Below are 15624 nucleotides of genomic sequence, written 5' to 3'. Positions count from 1 at the left end.
CTGCTGATCATATATTCCCTTTACCACTGTGGCTGCTAACCTTCAGGCTATGACCCCACTATGTAGCCTGAGGGCTTTGTATTTTCCATTCATTGCCTTTCTAGTGAAACAGATCTCTTCTGAAGCACAGTACCCATCCAACAGCTTTTGCACCTCCTTTCTAAATCCTCAAGGAAAAAGCATAAAAGGAGTCTGGAATATACCTGACCCTGCTGGGTTGGGCACCAAGCCATGCCATTTGGAACACAAAATGCTCCTTGTCAGGCACACAGTTGCTGCATAGACATCAAAGACTTGCCTTAAATCACAGCCCACAGAGCCCCTCTCCCACACAAAGGAGGGCCCCTCAGCCCTATCCCAGCCCTGCAGACACTCACGGCAGTCCTGCTCGTCAGACTTGTCCTTGCAGTCTTCATCCCCATCGCACTTCCAGTTCAGGTGGATGCATTCACCATTGCCACACTGGAACTCGTGAGCTGCGCAGGTGTTGAGGGCCTTGGCATCGTAGCCACACTTCTCCACAGATTCATCTGACTGATCCTCACAGTCAGGCTGGTTATCACAGACCCACAGCTCTGGGATGCACACGCTGTTGTTGCACTGGAACTCATTGGGGTTGCAGGTCAGAGGGGAGCATTTTCTTTCATCGCTGCCATCCCCGCAGTCATTGTCACCATCACACACGAAGATGATGGAGATGCATGACTTGTTACTGCACTGGAACTCATTGGGAGAACAGGCTTGGGAATAAAAACAAACAGGTGAGCTGGGAGGTCTCTAACCTGCCCCTCACCACTCTGCCTGCTTTAGCACATGAGAAATGTCTGAGAGGGAGGGCACAAAAGCATTATGTTGACTATCCTAACCCAGAACATTACATTCCAAATGGTAAACTACATAGCAAGGAGCAGGTGAAGATGCACTGGTCATCTCCCCAGCTGTGCCATAGTATGCATCCTCCATGGACAGCCCTGAAGAACAAGGGGCAGCAGGGCTGTGAGAAGCACAGGCAGGAGAAGTGGGGGACTAGCTGCAGCACTGCCCTGGTGTTGAGGCAAGGGCAAGCCCCGGTGTATGGGGTGGCAGCAAGGAAAGTGCAGGGAGGTTACAGGGCAGGCTGGAGCTGCACTGGCACACACCGGTGGACACACACAGCGCTTCGCTCTGCTCCGCACTGACATTATCAGCTTCCTGACTGTCACAAGCACAGAATCAGGTTTCAGGATTTCACAGTGCGCCTGGTTTTGGACATATTAAGTGGGATGTGTAGGGTAAATATTTAGTGAGTCGAGCATCAATTTAGCTGCAATCTGCCAGTAAGGCCCTTTACAACACACTGAATGCCTTCCCTGGAAATCACAACTCAACATTAACATACAAATGAGGCGTTTGTCAGATAAGAAGCCTAGAGGAGTATTCGCCTCTTCGAGCCTAATGGACAGCTGAACCACAGAAGCCTGCTCACATTAAACTTTCAGGTCCTTCAAAAATGCGCAGTTCGAAGTCACTCTATTACATCAGGGTGCGGGGGAACCACAACCCTGGGAGAAATTCTCCCTAAGCACTTTTAGGTAGTTACTTAAAAATAATTCTGCTTCTGCAGTTTCAGTCATATACAGGAAAGTGATGGCTTTGGTAAATTCCAAGTACAATAAATGTATAGAAATAAATTACAGTAAGGTTGGGGTGGTATTTTTTTGTTTTACACTGTATTTGGGAGTCTTTTTGTCTTCAGAAGCAGACCTATTTACCACAGAGCCCCTGGGATAAACCACGCAGCTCAGACAGTACCAATCACTGTAGTGGCAAGTTCATCAGCAGAACCTAAGTAAAGGAGTTGTACCCAGCTTTCAGCCAACAAAAGGAACCCAGCAGTATTCTACTGAAATATTATGCCTGGTTTATACCTGGAATGAAACTCTATTTATCTACCAACTAAGAACATGTGCACTTGTACACAGATCAGTATTTACATTCCGGCTTGCAAACTTGCTGGGCTGTCTGCTAACCTAACCAGCTTATAGCTTTACATCAGAGTGTGACAATACATATACCTCTCCCCTCCTGCCCTGTGCTCTGTCCCATTTACTCCCAAGCTTTCCAGATGTTACTGTGTCTACCGGAGTAGCAATCTGCCTAATGAGAAGATCAAGAGATTTGCCTTCCTTGATGCAATACTACCGTGGCTACAACCGAAGCTCGCTCCAACAGGGATAAATGTTAAAGAGAATCTTAGCTGCATGCTGCTGTGTGCCCAACTTGACATCAATAATTAAATGCAACAGAGTGTGGTCACCAAAGGAGCACCTCGTGTTAGACACCAAAGTATCAGCTGGTTCAGGCAGGTTGCTCAGGCTCCTTCTGTACTAGGTAGAGTATTTTGGATATAGAAGGATGCCCTCAACAAGCAACTCCTGCCACCTACCTTGGGACAAGCACTGCCTCTTGAAGGGGCTAATATTTCTCCTCTCCAAACAGAGGGAACTGAGATTAGACAACTAAGGATAAGAGATGAATCCCTCTTAATAAGGATGTGAAATATGAGCACAGTCTGGTGGACAAGTATCTGAAAACCCCCCCTTCTTTGCACAGAAGAATTACAACCGTTAAAATGCTCAATTTTTCACCCAAATGCTGCTCTTTTTCTTCACAGAGCATACTTTTGTATCCTTATGCCATAAGTAGAAATACTCTATTGACCCTACTGATCAGTACACAGCTGTATAACCTAACGCTCTGTTCCGGTGATGCATAATATGGGACTGACAAGTAAAATTGTAGGAAATGTAAGGTCATGGCTATAATCTTACCAAAAAGGGAGTGGGAAGCAGGAATACTTCTAGGGCTCTGTACAGTTTCGGTAACAGATCAAGGCTGAGAAGAAGAAATTGCTTTTCTGGCATTATTTTTGATGAATCTCAGAAACAGATCAATGAGCAGAATCGTGCGTAGTCCTTTGATCCCTAATTTTTGGGCAAGGTTGAACGATTCACACACTCCAAATGCGCATTAATTTCCTTCTCCCCAACTGTAATGAGCCCATCTTTTTTCCCTCGTTGTTTCCCTGGTCCCACCTCCACCCCTCCTTCTGTCTGTATTCATTTTCTTTCAGATCCTTCAGAAATCTGCTGCACTGGCAAATTAATGACTGATAAACATATGTGTGGGATACAGACAATGGAAGTTTGCACAAAAGCTCCTCCTCTGCACCTACAAATCCCAGCACAGGTATGAAATTACTGATAATCGCAGCCAGAAAATAGCAGCACTTCAGCTTTTGGAACCTCTCATGAGGACTTTCTCAGTGAAGCTTGTGAATTACTAGCTAGAAAAATCGCATGGTCATGATTATTTTATTTCCTTTTAAATATTAAATTTAGTGTGATGACAGCACTAGACTATGAGTTCTCCCTCCACTGAACAAGCACTGCAGCCTCACTGTTGCTAACTCCCCTTCCCACCACCATGGTCCTCAGGTGGGGATTAATCCCTGTAACTCACTCAACACAGCTAAAGCCAGGGGCAGAGGCACTTGGCTGTGCTCAGGTCTTCCTGCCTGCAATTACAGCAGCCATACGCTGCTGGGACAGCCAGTAAGAGTGATGGGCTGCTACCACTGTGCCACGGTAAGGACACCACTGGATAGCCACCAGAGCTGTCACAGGGACCAATGCAGCACACGCGCTAGTAGCCAGTGGCAGTGCCAAATGGGAGCACATGGTCCCTCACTACAGAAGGCTGCTGTAGGCATCTTCTAGTGAACTCAAGAAATAAAAATGCTCTTTCCTCCATTTAAAGACCCAATGACCATCTTCAGGTCAGCTCAAATGGGACAGTTCCTTCTGGGTCACACACGTCTCCAGCAGAAACCTCCATCTCCATGTGCTGCTAGCTCTCCTGCTGGCCACGGAAAGACAGATAACCTCCCAATTCTTTTCACACTTCCATTATCCTGTCTGACAGCTAAAATCTGCAGGGCATGCCAGGATAAAGCAAAGTCTGCAGCTTCCAGCCACTTGGGAACTTGCTCTGGCACAAACAGGCAACAGAAAAGCTACTTACAATCCCTCTGTATCTGGGCAAAAGCCAGCACGCTCGTGCTCTTTGGGGTCCCTACTGCATGGTTTGGAGAACCGAGTAAAAAGCAGCACTACAAATCATCTTACATAGCACCTGGAGAGATAAGGACAGGAAAACAAAGGCCCAGGGACAGTTTACTTCACATCTACTTTCATAAATCTGCCAGGGTACCTAGTTAGTTCCATCACATTTCAGTAGAAAATGTGTGAATAGTAATTAAATAATCGCTGGGGTATTTTTTCTTTGACTTGAGCAATTTGTTTGCAGTCTCCGATTTTGCTGCCTGCCCTACTGTAAGCTTATTTGTGCAAAACAAAGGAAACTAATATTAGCTTGCTTGCCTTAGTGCCAAAGAAACTAATAAACGTCATATTCCGAGATGCAAAAACTACTTCAAATATGAAGTGATCCCAGCAGAAAACTTGGAAATGTTTGTCAAGAAATGTTTAACCAACTGTACTGTAATCTGTTAAGCTTCTTTATAGTTTTCGGAAGCAAAATATCAAATCTAAATGATAGTGTACATGTGCTTTGGCCTATAGACAATATATTCCAGAGGTATTCTGCATTCATTTCTGCCTCGTACGATAAGACAATATATACAGCACAACTGTCACCACTTTTGCCTCACAGCTGCAGACTTTTTCCATCTCTTCAGGAGAGTGGAGCAGAAGCAGTCTTTGAATAGAGGAAGTTTAAAAAAGAAAGAAAAAAAAAAGAGACTGCAGTTGTGGAATTAGTATTTTAGTACCGGCTGGTTCTCTTTTGCCCAGAGCCAGGATTTAACCACAGGCTTTAGTGAATAATCTGGTGCAGCAGGAAAAACCTAAGCTCAGGCTCTGCACCAAAAAATTAAATGAATTCTACCACATGCTTTTAAATGCTTATAGAGAAAAGTAGAATGTTCTAAAAGATACAGAGCACTTCTTGAGAACTGTTATTTCAAAAAATACACATTTGTACAGAACAATGCTTCTACAGTGGACATCTCTTCCAAGCAGGGGTCCTCAAATCAGGGTAAAACTCAAAATATGAAATAAACTGGATATCCATCATTAATAGGAGCTGGGAATTATGTACAATGGCCTATAACTGCTGCCACCAATAATCTTTAAAGATTTTCTAGCTTTTCAGTAAGAGTCAGGTATTTAATTCATCTCTTGCCTCCAAAAAATCAGTTCCACTTGAAATTACATGAATGGCTTAAAGAAATAGTTATTTGGTAAAATCTGTGGTAAAGTGGATAACAGCAATTACTGACGTGCAAGACAAGAAAATATGAATCATTACACTGTATTTTTCTGACACCCTCCCCAAAGCAACTTAAATAAAAGTGTGGCTCAAAAGTTTCTTGTTCGCTTAGAGGATCTGATAAAGGATCTTCTAAAGAAGGTGAAGGATGATTTGCACATACTAATGTTTGCACTGGGGAGGGAGAGCTCTGCTGGTGATTTTCCACTACTTCAACATTGACAGGAGAGACTGGTAGACTTCAGAACTTATCCTAAGCTGTGAGGTTTAGGTCTGAGCTCCACTTGGCTGCAGGAGTAGAATGACCGAGTTTCATCTGCTCAGTTACTCTGCATGAGATGCAAACCCAGCTGCCACAGCCCACATAAACTAATCTCTGAGTTGGACCATGGATAAGGAGGTCACAGAATCCAGACAGGCTAAATAAAGTTGGACCTCCCAGGCCAGTTACTAGTGCTGTCATCATGTTAGTTTTATATAACTTGTATTTATTTCGAGGCTTAATTGTATCTAAATTATTTGTTTTGGCTGCAGATAACTGGTGTGCTTACCCGATACCCGAGTATTTCATACGGACCACTGGTCGAATGTCAGTCTTTAAAGCATGGATTCATGCCTAGAAGGACAACTTTCCCATGGAAAGCTGCCCTCCAGGAAGGACAGCAAAAGAGATGGAGGTAAATGAAGATGACCTTGAAGTACATTGCTCTGAAAAAATGACAGGCCTCCCATGGAGGGAATAATGCAGCTGAATTGCAGCCTCACTACCAACAGTGGTTGTTGCTATGGTGATTGATACCGAAAAGCCCATATAGATGAAGGCTGCAGAAGGAATAGTAATTCCTGATATTGTTCACATCACTAATGTAGCTAAGGAGCCATCTCACACACTATTGCAAATTAATATTTGCATGTGCTCGCTGCCTTTGCCACACCGCTCCCCTCCAACATAAATGAGTTATCTTTCCATTCTCTGCAGCACTATTTGCATACTATTAGTTAATTATAATGGAGCAACCAGATGCCAAAGCCCCTGCTGATAAATAATAGTTGGTTCAAAAAATGTATTTACTGATTTAGAATGTATTTCCTGAGAATCATGTATTCATTCAAAGTGGTTTAATTTTCTGAAAATGGAATTAATTATGACCCCACAATTTATGGAGAGAAGCTGCTTACACACAAAATGTATGCACATGATGAATTTCTTCCCTGGCTTTAATCTTCCTGATGTGCAATAATGTTGCTAACTCATACCTCCAGTCACCTCAACTGTATTTCATAGCAGGAAAGCATTAGGAAGTTTATCACAGGTTTGCCTGGTTGAGTGACTGAATATAACCTCAAAATAAGAACAAGTGAGTCCAGTGTAGAGGGTTTAAGGGTAAAACAAAGCAGCTTGGGAATAAAAAAAGGATGGTCAGAATGCCTAAGGTTGATACTGTGCTGCTTTTTGCTAAAATCCAAGATACCCCATGGGTATCACGGGGATAAAGACATTATTATTACCCTCCTGTATTCTGGGTGGAATATTGCTGAATGATACTGGGGTTGTTTGGTACTAGCCAAAATTTAAATAGGGAAAAAAATATGCTGGGATGTGTTTGGTGGGTTTGTTTTCTGACCCTGAAAATTGAAACCTGTATGGGACAAGCTCACTGCTACTCCCTCAGACATGACTTGCTTATTAAAATGGCAATTTTACAAATTACACCAATTTGGCAAATCCCTCAGAAACATGTGATCATATCCACATAACTAACACCTGCTCTAATATCACCACACAAAATTCTCTGTTCCTGAGGAATATATAAACAATCTTCCAGCAATCAGAACACAGCATTACCTAGCAGGGTCTTGATCCTGTGACAGTGCACACAAAACCCATGCTCTGCATATGCAGACCTCTTGGATCCAGCAGGACTCCCTGTAGTTGTGAGGACTGCCTGCACAGAATTTGCTGCATGACCAGGAGTTAATTTTGCCATTGCAGAGTTTAAATCCCAGACACTTTGCCAGGAAAAACCTACTCCATTGACCTCATCTTCCATCCACTGGGCAGACTTTCACTCTGGGCCCATCTGCTAATACAGAGACATGAATTGCCTTATTATACCTGCCTCGTTTTTTCCATTGCTTTCTGGTTTCCTATGTCCAGCACAGGACAGAGACTTCATTAGAATCTTAAAAGCTACACTTTAGTCACACTGGTGAATTAAGACCTGTTTTCTTCTGACTGTGAAAGGCAAGGAATTCAAATCCACGTCTGTTGGTCCACAGCTATGTTGCTGGCCTGCCACTTCCCCCTTATCCACACATTCCCAAGCACAGGGATGGCACCAGTTTAACCAGTTGGCAAACTGAACTGTTCTGCCAGATTCAATCAAGTCTTTTACACTGCCATAACTAAAATTGGAATCCTGTAACAATCCACAATGCTTATCTTTATTGGACACAGATAAGGAATAAGGGAGCAGCAACTGCCACTACAAAGCTACACGCACTACTACTGCTTGTGCAGCTACTCTCACGTGATGAAAACTGTGCACGCTGCAAAAGCACTCACAGAGGAAGAAAATAAAACTTAAATAGAATTCTTTGTTGCTGGAATCTCCACACAGGCCTATCTGTGAAAAACAAGAGAAAGAAAAGCCACATTGGCCACATTCAGCATACATTTCCAAACCGATGGGATAAACAGGAAAGGCAGAGAGAAAAGCCTGGCTTCAACATGATAATCTGGTAACTACAGCAGCCGAGGGCTCACAGGTTTTAACTCAGCTGAGTAATGAGTAACAGAGCAGTGCTCACGTTGCAAGCAAAAAGGTCACTGCCCCATAAAATCTCCACTTCCACTAATCTATTTTGCTTGATGGGAATTCTCTGTAAGAGGAGATGTTTCTTCTTATTGCTCTGCTATTAGACTTAAATATTCATTGGATTTAGAACATGGCACTGTTAACTCCTCTGGAGCACACACAAAACAAGGAAACACTGAGAGCTGTCAGATCTCACCCCCCCAGTTTATCCATCTCTCACATTTCCCTAGGAACAGTGATCCAAAGTGAGTTTGGATATAGGTTCAATAACAAATAAAAAAAGGTGCCTTGAAATAAAACAGTTTGTAAGGCAACTGATCTGAAGGGAAGAGTACCTTAATAAAGCTTTGAGGATACAGTGGAGACAAGTGGCAGAATTCAGTGTAGCCACACTCAAGGTTACAAATATATGACAAAGCCCATAAAGGCAAGAGCATTGTGATAGTTTTGTGAAGGAGGGAGATTGACAGACTTTCCAGGGAACAAACAGCCCCTAATTATTTTCACCTATGTGATGTTAGGGGGCACAGCTATTATTTGATGCAAACAACATACCTATGTAACATACCCACAATTCCACAGAAGAACAGCAATCGTTTTTAGAAAATATGTCTTAGATTTTCTACTCAAATGGAAAATTTAAAGCACTGAGTGATGCTCACTGCAATTAAAAGTGTAAGGGTTATATGCTAATTTCACTCATTTTAATAGTAGTGAGATTTCTAAGGCATTAGGATCCACCCTTCAATTTCTATGGATTTGAAATAGAAGGCAGCACTTTGCTGGATTTGGGCTAAGATAAAGAATCAATTGTACAGTACCAGCAATTATTATAAACTTGTTGGAAATAACAAGTGTATTGAAGTGTATTTTATTGTGAGCTAAACCTTCCAGTTAAATTTTATCAAATAAACTAATTTCTTTGCAAAATATAAGCAAAGTTAATCCAACCATTATATCTTCCTCTGAATGAAGATAGTGTCAGCCACTTAGATAACTTGCAGATGTTGCTTTATCCATTAACATGACTCATAAACCAGCTTTTTCTTGCTTTTGCATCAAACATTACATAGTCCCCTCCTGCGCAGGACTCTACCGAGTTCAAACTAACCAATTTTGATTCAGTCTTCAGATCATATGCTCAGGAAGCATAACTGTTAAGCACTTGTTAATTAGCCTAACGCGTATGTACCCATAGCCACTGAAGGACGGAACTCCTACCCACAAATCTGCCGTCGAAACATGCTCGTTGGCACTGACAGCTACAGAAGATTTCCCTTAATAAAACTAAACAGATTCTTGCTTTTTGGATGAATAGGCTCAGAATTACAGCTCCATTCTTATGAAAAAAGTACTTCAGGGACATGAAACACAATCATATTTGGCAATAAGAGATGCAATTTCTCGGCTATTTCAACTCCAAGAGCTCTAACTGTTGAAAAATAGACTGCCCAGAAGATAAACATAACTACAGGCCAATTTTTGCTCCTCTGACAGTATGACATGTGAGATTGGAAAGAAGAATCACAGACAACTTCACCTGCTAACATACAGAAAGAGCAGCAGGACAAAGCTTTTGTGTGTGTGCACATGTAACATGCAATCCAGCAATATTAGGCTTTCATTTTAATTATCCACAAATCTTTGTATAAACCCAGTTCTTTTATACCACTCTACCACAACTCTGAAAAACTACCATTTGGGATGTGCAGGACGTGTGTTTGTGTAACTGTGTGCTTGCACTGTGTTCTTTGCACACATTCTTCTTCCCTAGCATATCTTCAGAGAAACACCATAAAAGTACCAAACTCTGAACTGTCTTGTTTTCATATTGTGTTTGTGTCTATTATGCTTTAAAGAATAAATTATTCGTGGGACATAGTGATAGAAACAATTTATCTGTAACTGAGGGATTAGCACAGAGGAAATGTGCAGAGATTGCCACCAAAGGCTGCTGTGGTGAGCGAGGCGCCTCTCAGTACTGGGAAACTCCATCTGCAGAACATTACACGTGTCTGTTCTTTCTTAAACCTAACCTCAAGAGACAACAGTTGGAAAAAAAGTGCAGTTTTTCCCTAACCTTCTGCAGGTAGAACCCTGGCACAGATTAGGCCATAGCTTTAGAGTTTAATTCTTGACTTATGCAATGACTATCTTACCTCTAACTTAAGTTCATGCAGTTTTTTTACATTTAATTACAACAAGCAACCAATATGTTAAAAATGCAAGTACCTTCATTCTTCCTATAAGAATGCAATTAAAGGTAGCTACCGATCTCATTTTTCTTGCTGTTTTGTTCTGAAGGAACTCAGGACAAATATGATTATGGGCTGAGTTTTTTCCTAAACAACAATGGGGATTTTCCTGCAATTACTATTGCTTTCGAAGGAGCTCTAATACTTTAAGCAGTGATAAAGTGGCAGCTGTACATGTTTAATTTCTGAGAGCCAGGGCATAATGCACAAGCATTAATCCCTCCAGCTGTCCAGTAATTAAACACCATGTAAAGCCCAGAGGATATCATTGCTGTGCTACCTTATCTTATTTATGAAGGACTTTCATTTGTTAAATCTAGTCATTTTCTTGCTATTCTTGAAAATAACTAGATTCCTCCACCATGGCAAGTGTCCTCAATTTACAGGACCTTCTATAAAATGACTGGAATTTCAGACTAGCCATGTCTCTCTTATCACATGCTGCAATAACAACGAATAGTGATAGTAGATTAATATTTCCTCTACAGGCCTGAATGCAATACAACAGGCTTTAACCCCATCAAAATGAGTGAGTTTCTCAGCGATAATATATGGCAAAACCTGATCCTTTGGGTTTGATTTCTCTCTGAGCTGACTGAGGAACAGAACACTGTGCACCTAGCTTGTTAATGAAGGTAATGAATAGTATTTGTAACTTGGACAAAAGCACGTATGAATCAGGCTGCAAAGGAAGATTAAATTAGTGCTATATTATCACCAACTAAAAAGCTCTCAGTAGGATCTGCGAAGACGTGGAACAAACAATCAGCATGGTCAAATCCCCATAGGCAGTCACACAGGAAGTGTGAGACTCAGATGAAAACACAGGTACCTTCTGCTGCATGAAGAAGAAAACCATGCTGAGATGGGATGATGCTCCTTACTGCTATAGGACAATGATAGAAGATGATAAAACACTTTGACTGTCAACACAAAGGTCACTTCATGTAAGCAGCAGTGTGAAGGAAGGTGGCTTTAAATAGCTTTGTAATTTATCCCCACTTCAGCTGGCTCGTCACCAGGCGGATGTGATGGAGAGATCACACCAGCTTTATCCTGCTTTAAATTCTGCTTTCTCCCAATGGTTCTCAGGTGACATGAGGACTATCACATAGGGCACTGGAAAGAGTTGACTCAAAGTTTTCCACACTTGGACCTTCCAAGAAAAGGACCCCTCCCTTGTAGGCAATGCTGCTTTTTATGGAGAATCAATCACACATGTGGCTGGAGCTTTGCCAGGAAAGAGTAAGTGAAAAGCTTGTGCCCTGAGGATCTTTTAAATGATATACATACCATGGCAATGCGGAGGCTGTGAGCTACCATGGCAAGGATGTGTAGCTTACAGCTCAGCAAGCCTGTGCTTACTGTTGTTTCCATTATTAATTAAAAAAACTCTACCCAGTTTGTTCACTTTTAATCTGCTGTATCGTAAGGCTGAAAATATAGAACCAATTCTGAGCTTTATGGTCAGCAATGAATATCTGGAAGATCAGGGTGCAAAAGATGCTCTCAGTAATGAGGCTGTCACTGTCATGAGACTCCTGCAGGAACTGAACATCTTTATGAGACCAGTGGCAGTGTGTCTGTTACCTGCCCAAGTTCCCATGGATTACTGTCTCTGTACTATAGTTAAACAGAATAAATCATGTTATAGGAAAACAGTTTATAATGCTATTGACACATCAATGAATACACCATTTCACTGTATCTGACTATGGGGAAAATTGTCCACTTCCCAAACTCCTTATCTGCAAGACAACATTTCCATACTGCATGCAAGAAGTGGTCCAGGTGAGAACCAGTAACACAATCAGAAGAGGTGGGGCCAGAGCCTTGCTCTCTCTGTTGAGCATCCCAGAGTCCTGTCAGGAGGAACAAGTGATGTGTGCATCAAAGGGGTTCAATGCCTATTTCAGCTCCTACAGGGTGGTACATCTTCTGTTCTAAAGCCATGCTGAAATGATCTCTGCCTTCCTGAGCAGCTGAGAAAACACTGGTTAATAACTCTCTTAGCAGTGATTTAAGAAGTTCTGCAGTAGTTGGCAAAGTCCAGACTGATCCTGAGTTGTGATAGTTTAATTACAGTCTCTCATATTTAATTTCTCTTTTTAGTCTCTGTAAACATGTTCCTAAGCTTATCCTATCAATTGTGACACAGGTTAGGGACACTGGGAGCAAAAAACCTCATGCAGGGAAATAAGTAAGAGGATGCCAGCACCTCCAAGCTGGCAAATTCAAGACTGTTCTTACATTATTAACTGTTGATGTCTATTTTAGAGGATGAAACCTGACCTACGACTACAACACTTCTAGTGTTGTAAAGAAACAAATTACTTCTGCTTGGAAGAACTGAAAAATAAAGGGTTTTATTCTTTTATATACTCTGTTTAAAAAAGGCAGATGCATTTTCAGAAGTTGTTTGTGCACTGGAAGTTAAATTATTTAGGCAGACAGGCACTTAGCTACCTACATGTAAGGATTAATACCCACAATTAATCCCTGGTGCCATTACAGCCTATACAGACACAAATCTGGATCCCTAATCACTGGTACTATATCCACTGCAGGTTAAATAACTCACAGCTTCCATTGCTTCTTTGGGAAGTTCCTCCACGGGTGAAAAATACACCAGTTTTTTCTCTTGTTCATGGGTGAACACGGAACAATGAGGTGCTTTAACATCCATTGATAATGGCTTCCCAGCAGTGTGACGGGGTCAGTGCCTGCACTGCTCATGAAAATAACTGCTCTCCTAATACGGGTACCAAACCAGGCCTAACAGGCCAGCAAAGGCTGACAGATCTCTGTGGAAGTTTTTATTTTACTGGATTTCATCTATCAAATTGTTGTTTCTCACTCTAGACATAGCAAACAGGACCCTTATTTCAGATGAACACAGTTTGCTTTGCTTATTCCTAAGGCTAGCTTTTTCAGGTCTGGATTGTACAGGGGGCAATGAGGAACTCAAAGGAAATATTTGATTTATCCATTATTTGAGATGATTTGTCTGCGTTTTTTTAGCATACCTGCACTCATGTAACTCCAGATCTTGCTAACCGCAGCTGAACCCCCTGTCTAAAGGGGCTTACACAAGGACAGCATACAAGACTGCAAATTCTCTCCATCCTTGAAAGCTACTCTGAGCACTGCTTTGACAAACCTTTTTCAGATCACACAGGGTGCCAATCAAAAGAGCAAGTCTTCAACAGTGACCAAAAGCAAAGGAGAGGGATGTAAAGCACCAGTTTGTTTCCATTTGTGCAAGATGATGCACTGAAGACGTGGCTCATAAAAAGCACAAAAGAAAACCAAACCCAAACAGAAGGTCCTCTTATTCATATTCAATACTTTTGTCCCCAGATTTCTGAACAGCAGCTTTCTCCCTCCAGCTGGCTGTGCCAGTGCCTACAGTGACTATGCTGGCTAAATTTCACACTGATTCAAAAAGCAATTACACAGTTCTGAGAAGAAAAATCCATCAAGAATTGTCAACTCCAGAACAGTATCTGAAAAGCAGGTTTTGGAAGCCAGAAGCAGACACAGGAGGAAGAACCATGACACACTTGAACTGTTCTTACAGTTTTGGATGACTCTAGTACCATAACCACAGTTTTCCTCTCCTGCTGTAGATCCTCCCTTAACTTGGACTGTGAACATTTTGACACAGGGACAGGCATTTGCACAGCCTCTGCACAACCAAGCCCTGTTCCTGTATCTGGATACCAGCACAATATTGTTAGTGGTACAAATTACCAATGCAGAAATGCAGGCTCAAGTAATGTTCATAAACTTCATATTTAAGTCCTTTTGAAGAACTGTAACACTAAGATCCTGCTATTCCTATCAAGAAATAGGAGTATTCATAGTTAAAATATATTTCAAGTGTCACATTAGCTTGAACTAATAGCTTTATTAACATGGTTTCAGAAAGACCTTACGGTTTTTCTTCTGGATACCCCCACAATATCTTCAAGTCATCTTCTACTTGCTCATTGCACACGCAGGCTCTCACCACGGAAATCATCCTGAGCACAAACTTCCTTCCAAATATTTATCCAGAAGGATGTGTTATTTATAGACAAGTTGGCCAGCTCTGTGAGAGGTGCAGCCTCAGCTCTGACAGGTTGCTCTGTTCCAAGGGGCTGCAGGTGACAGACAGAGCTGAAGCTTCTTTTAAAATGAGAACAAATCCATGAGTGCAGAGGTTAAACAAAAAAAGGAGAGAGATAAAGAGAAAACGGATAAAAGAGGATTCTAAACAGAGAAGAAATGGGAATGTTAACAAATATCAGTGGATATAGGCTTAGTGAGGTTTATCAGATCTGGATAAAAGAGAGGATAGCTATCAATCCTCCATAAGCTCTCAGAGTTTAAACGGCTAACACATTTGTTCTCATCCATGAGGAAAACACCTTAATTTGACAAGCAACCTCACTGAAAATGCTCCCACTAGAACCATTCAGCAGTGCCTCCTGTTTCCTCCTTGAAGTGAGTTTAATGCCTCTGAAAGGTGCTGAGTCAACAGATCTTAATGTTGAAAGCTTCTGATGTTTGTACCCACCTAGGCAGCCCCAAGTTTGCCTGTCAGTGCCTTTCTGTCTGGTTCTCTTGCCAGAGATCAGCCCATCCCACATTCAGACTCTGCAGTGACCCCTCGGCTGACATTGCCAGTGTGCAGCCACTGAAGTGGCAGCCTGTGTGGGGTCAACGCTCAGTCACAGAAGGAAGCAGGTGAAAGTCACTAATTCTTTTCCCATAAGTTACCCAGCAACCATCAGAAGACAGCAATTTTTCCTTAAATTAGATTTCCATTTTAAGAACCTGCATGTGCTCTAAAACCATGGAGGATAAGCAGGACTAGAGATGCTGAAACATCCAGATGAGAAACACTCAGCTATTTCTAAATCCATTAATAGCATCATTATGCTGAAATTATGTGGCATTTGGAACATATTCACGTTCATGTTGGGGGTTACCTAGAGCTTGGAAAAAAGAAATTAAAAGAAATTTCAAGTTGATTTTTATTATAAATAAAAGACTCCATGAGACAACTCCTACTGGTATAAGCAGCAGCAGCATTAAATTAGGGGAAGCAGCCACCAGTGTAAAAATTGTTCTCATTTCACTAACTCATACTGGGAAAAGAGTAATTTTTTCAATAGCAGTTACAATTATCTTCTGAACTTGTCTCTAACTCAAGCTTCCCATTCCAAGGGCGG

General features: G+C 41.8%; 1 protein-coding gene across 1 annotated transcript in view; it reads right to left on the bottom strand.

The window, feature by feature from the left end:
• LRP8 (low density lipoprotein receptor-related protein 8, apolipoprotein e receptor) overlaps positions 1-15624 on the bottom strand; it is a gene marked incomplete at its 5' end in the record, with an annotated part of 73920 nt that overhangs the window by 25449 nt on the left and 32847 nt on the right. The window contains one exon of the mRNA XM_010011132.1: positions 378-740. Within this exon, the coding sequence (XP_010009434.1) occupies positions 378-740 (363 nt within the window). The remainder of the gene's footprint in view (positions 1-377; positions 741-15624) is intronic.

The sequence above is a fragment of the Nestor notabilis genome, unplaced genomic scaffold, assembly GCF_000696875.1.
Source record: "Nestor notabilis isolate BGI_N333 unplaced genomic scaffold, ASM69687v1 scaffold7423, whole genome shotgun sequence".
NCBI classification, from domain to species: Eukaryota; Metazoa; Chordata; class Aves; order Psittaciformes; family Psittacidae; genus Nestor; species Nestor notabilis.
The sequence above is the reverse complement of the archived record's forward strand: the minus strand, read 5'-3'. Positions and strand labels throughout refer to the sequence as shown.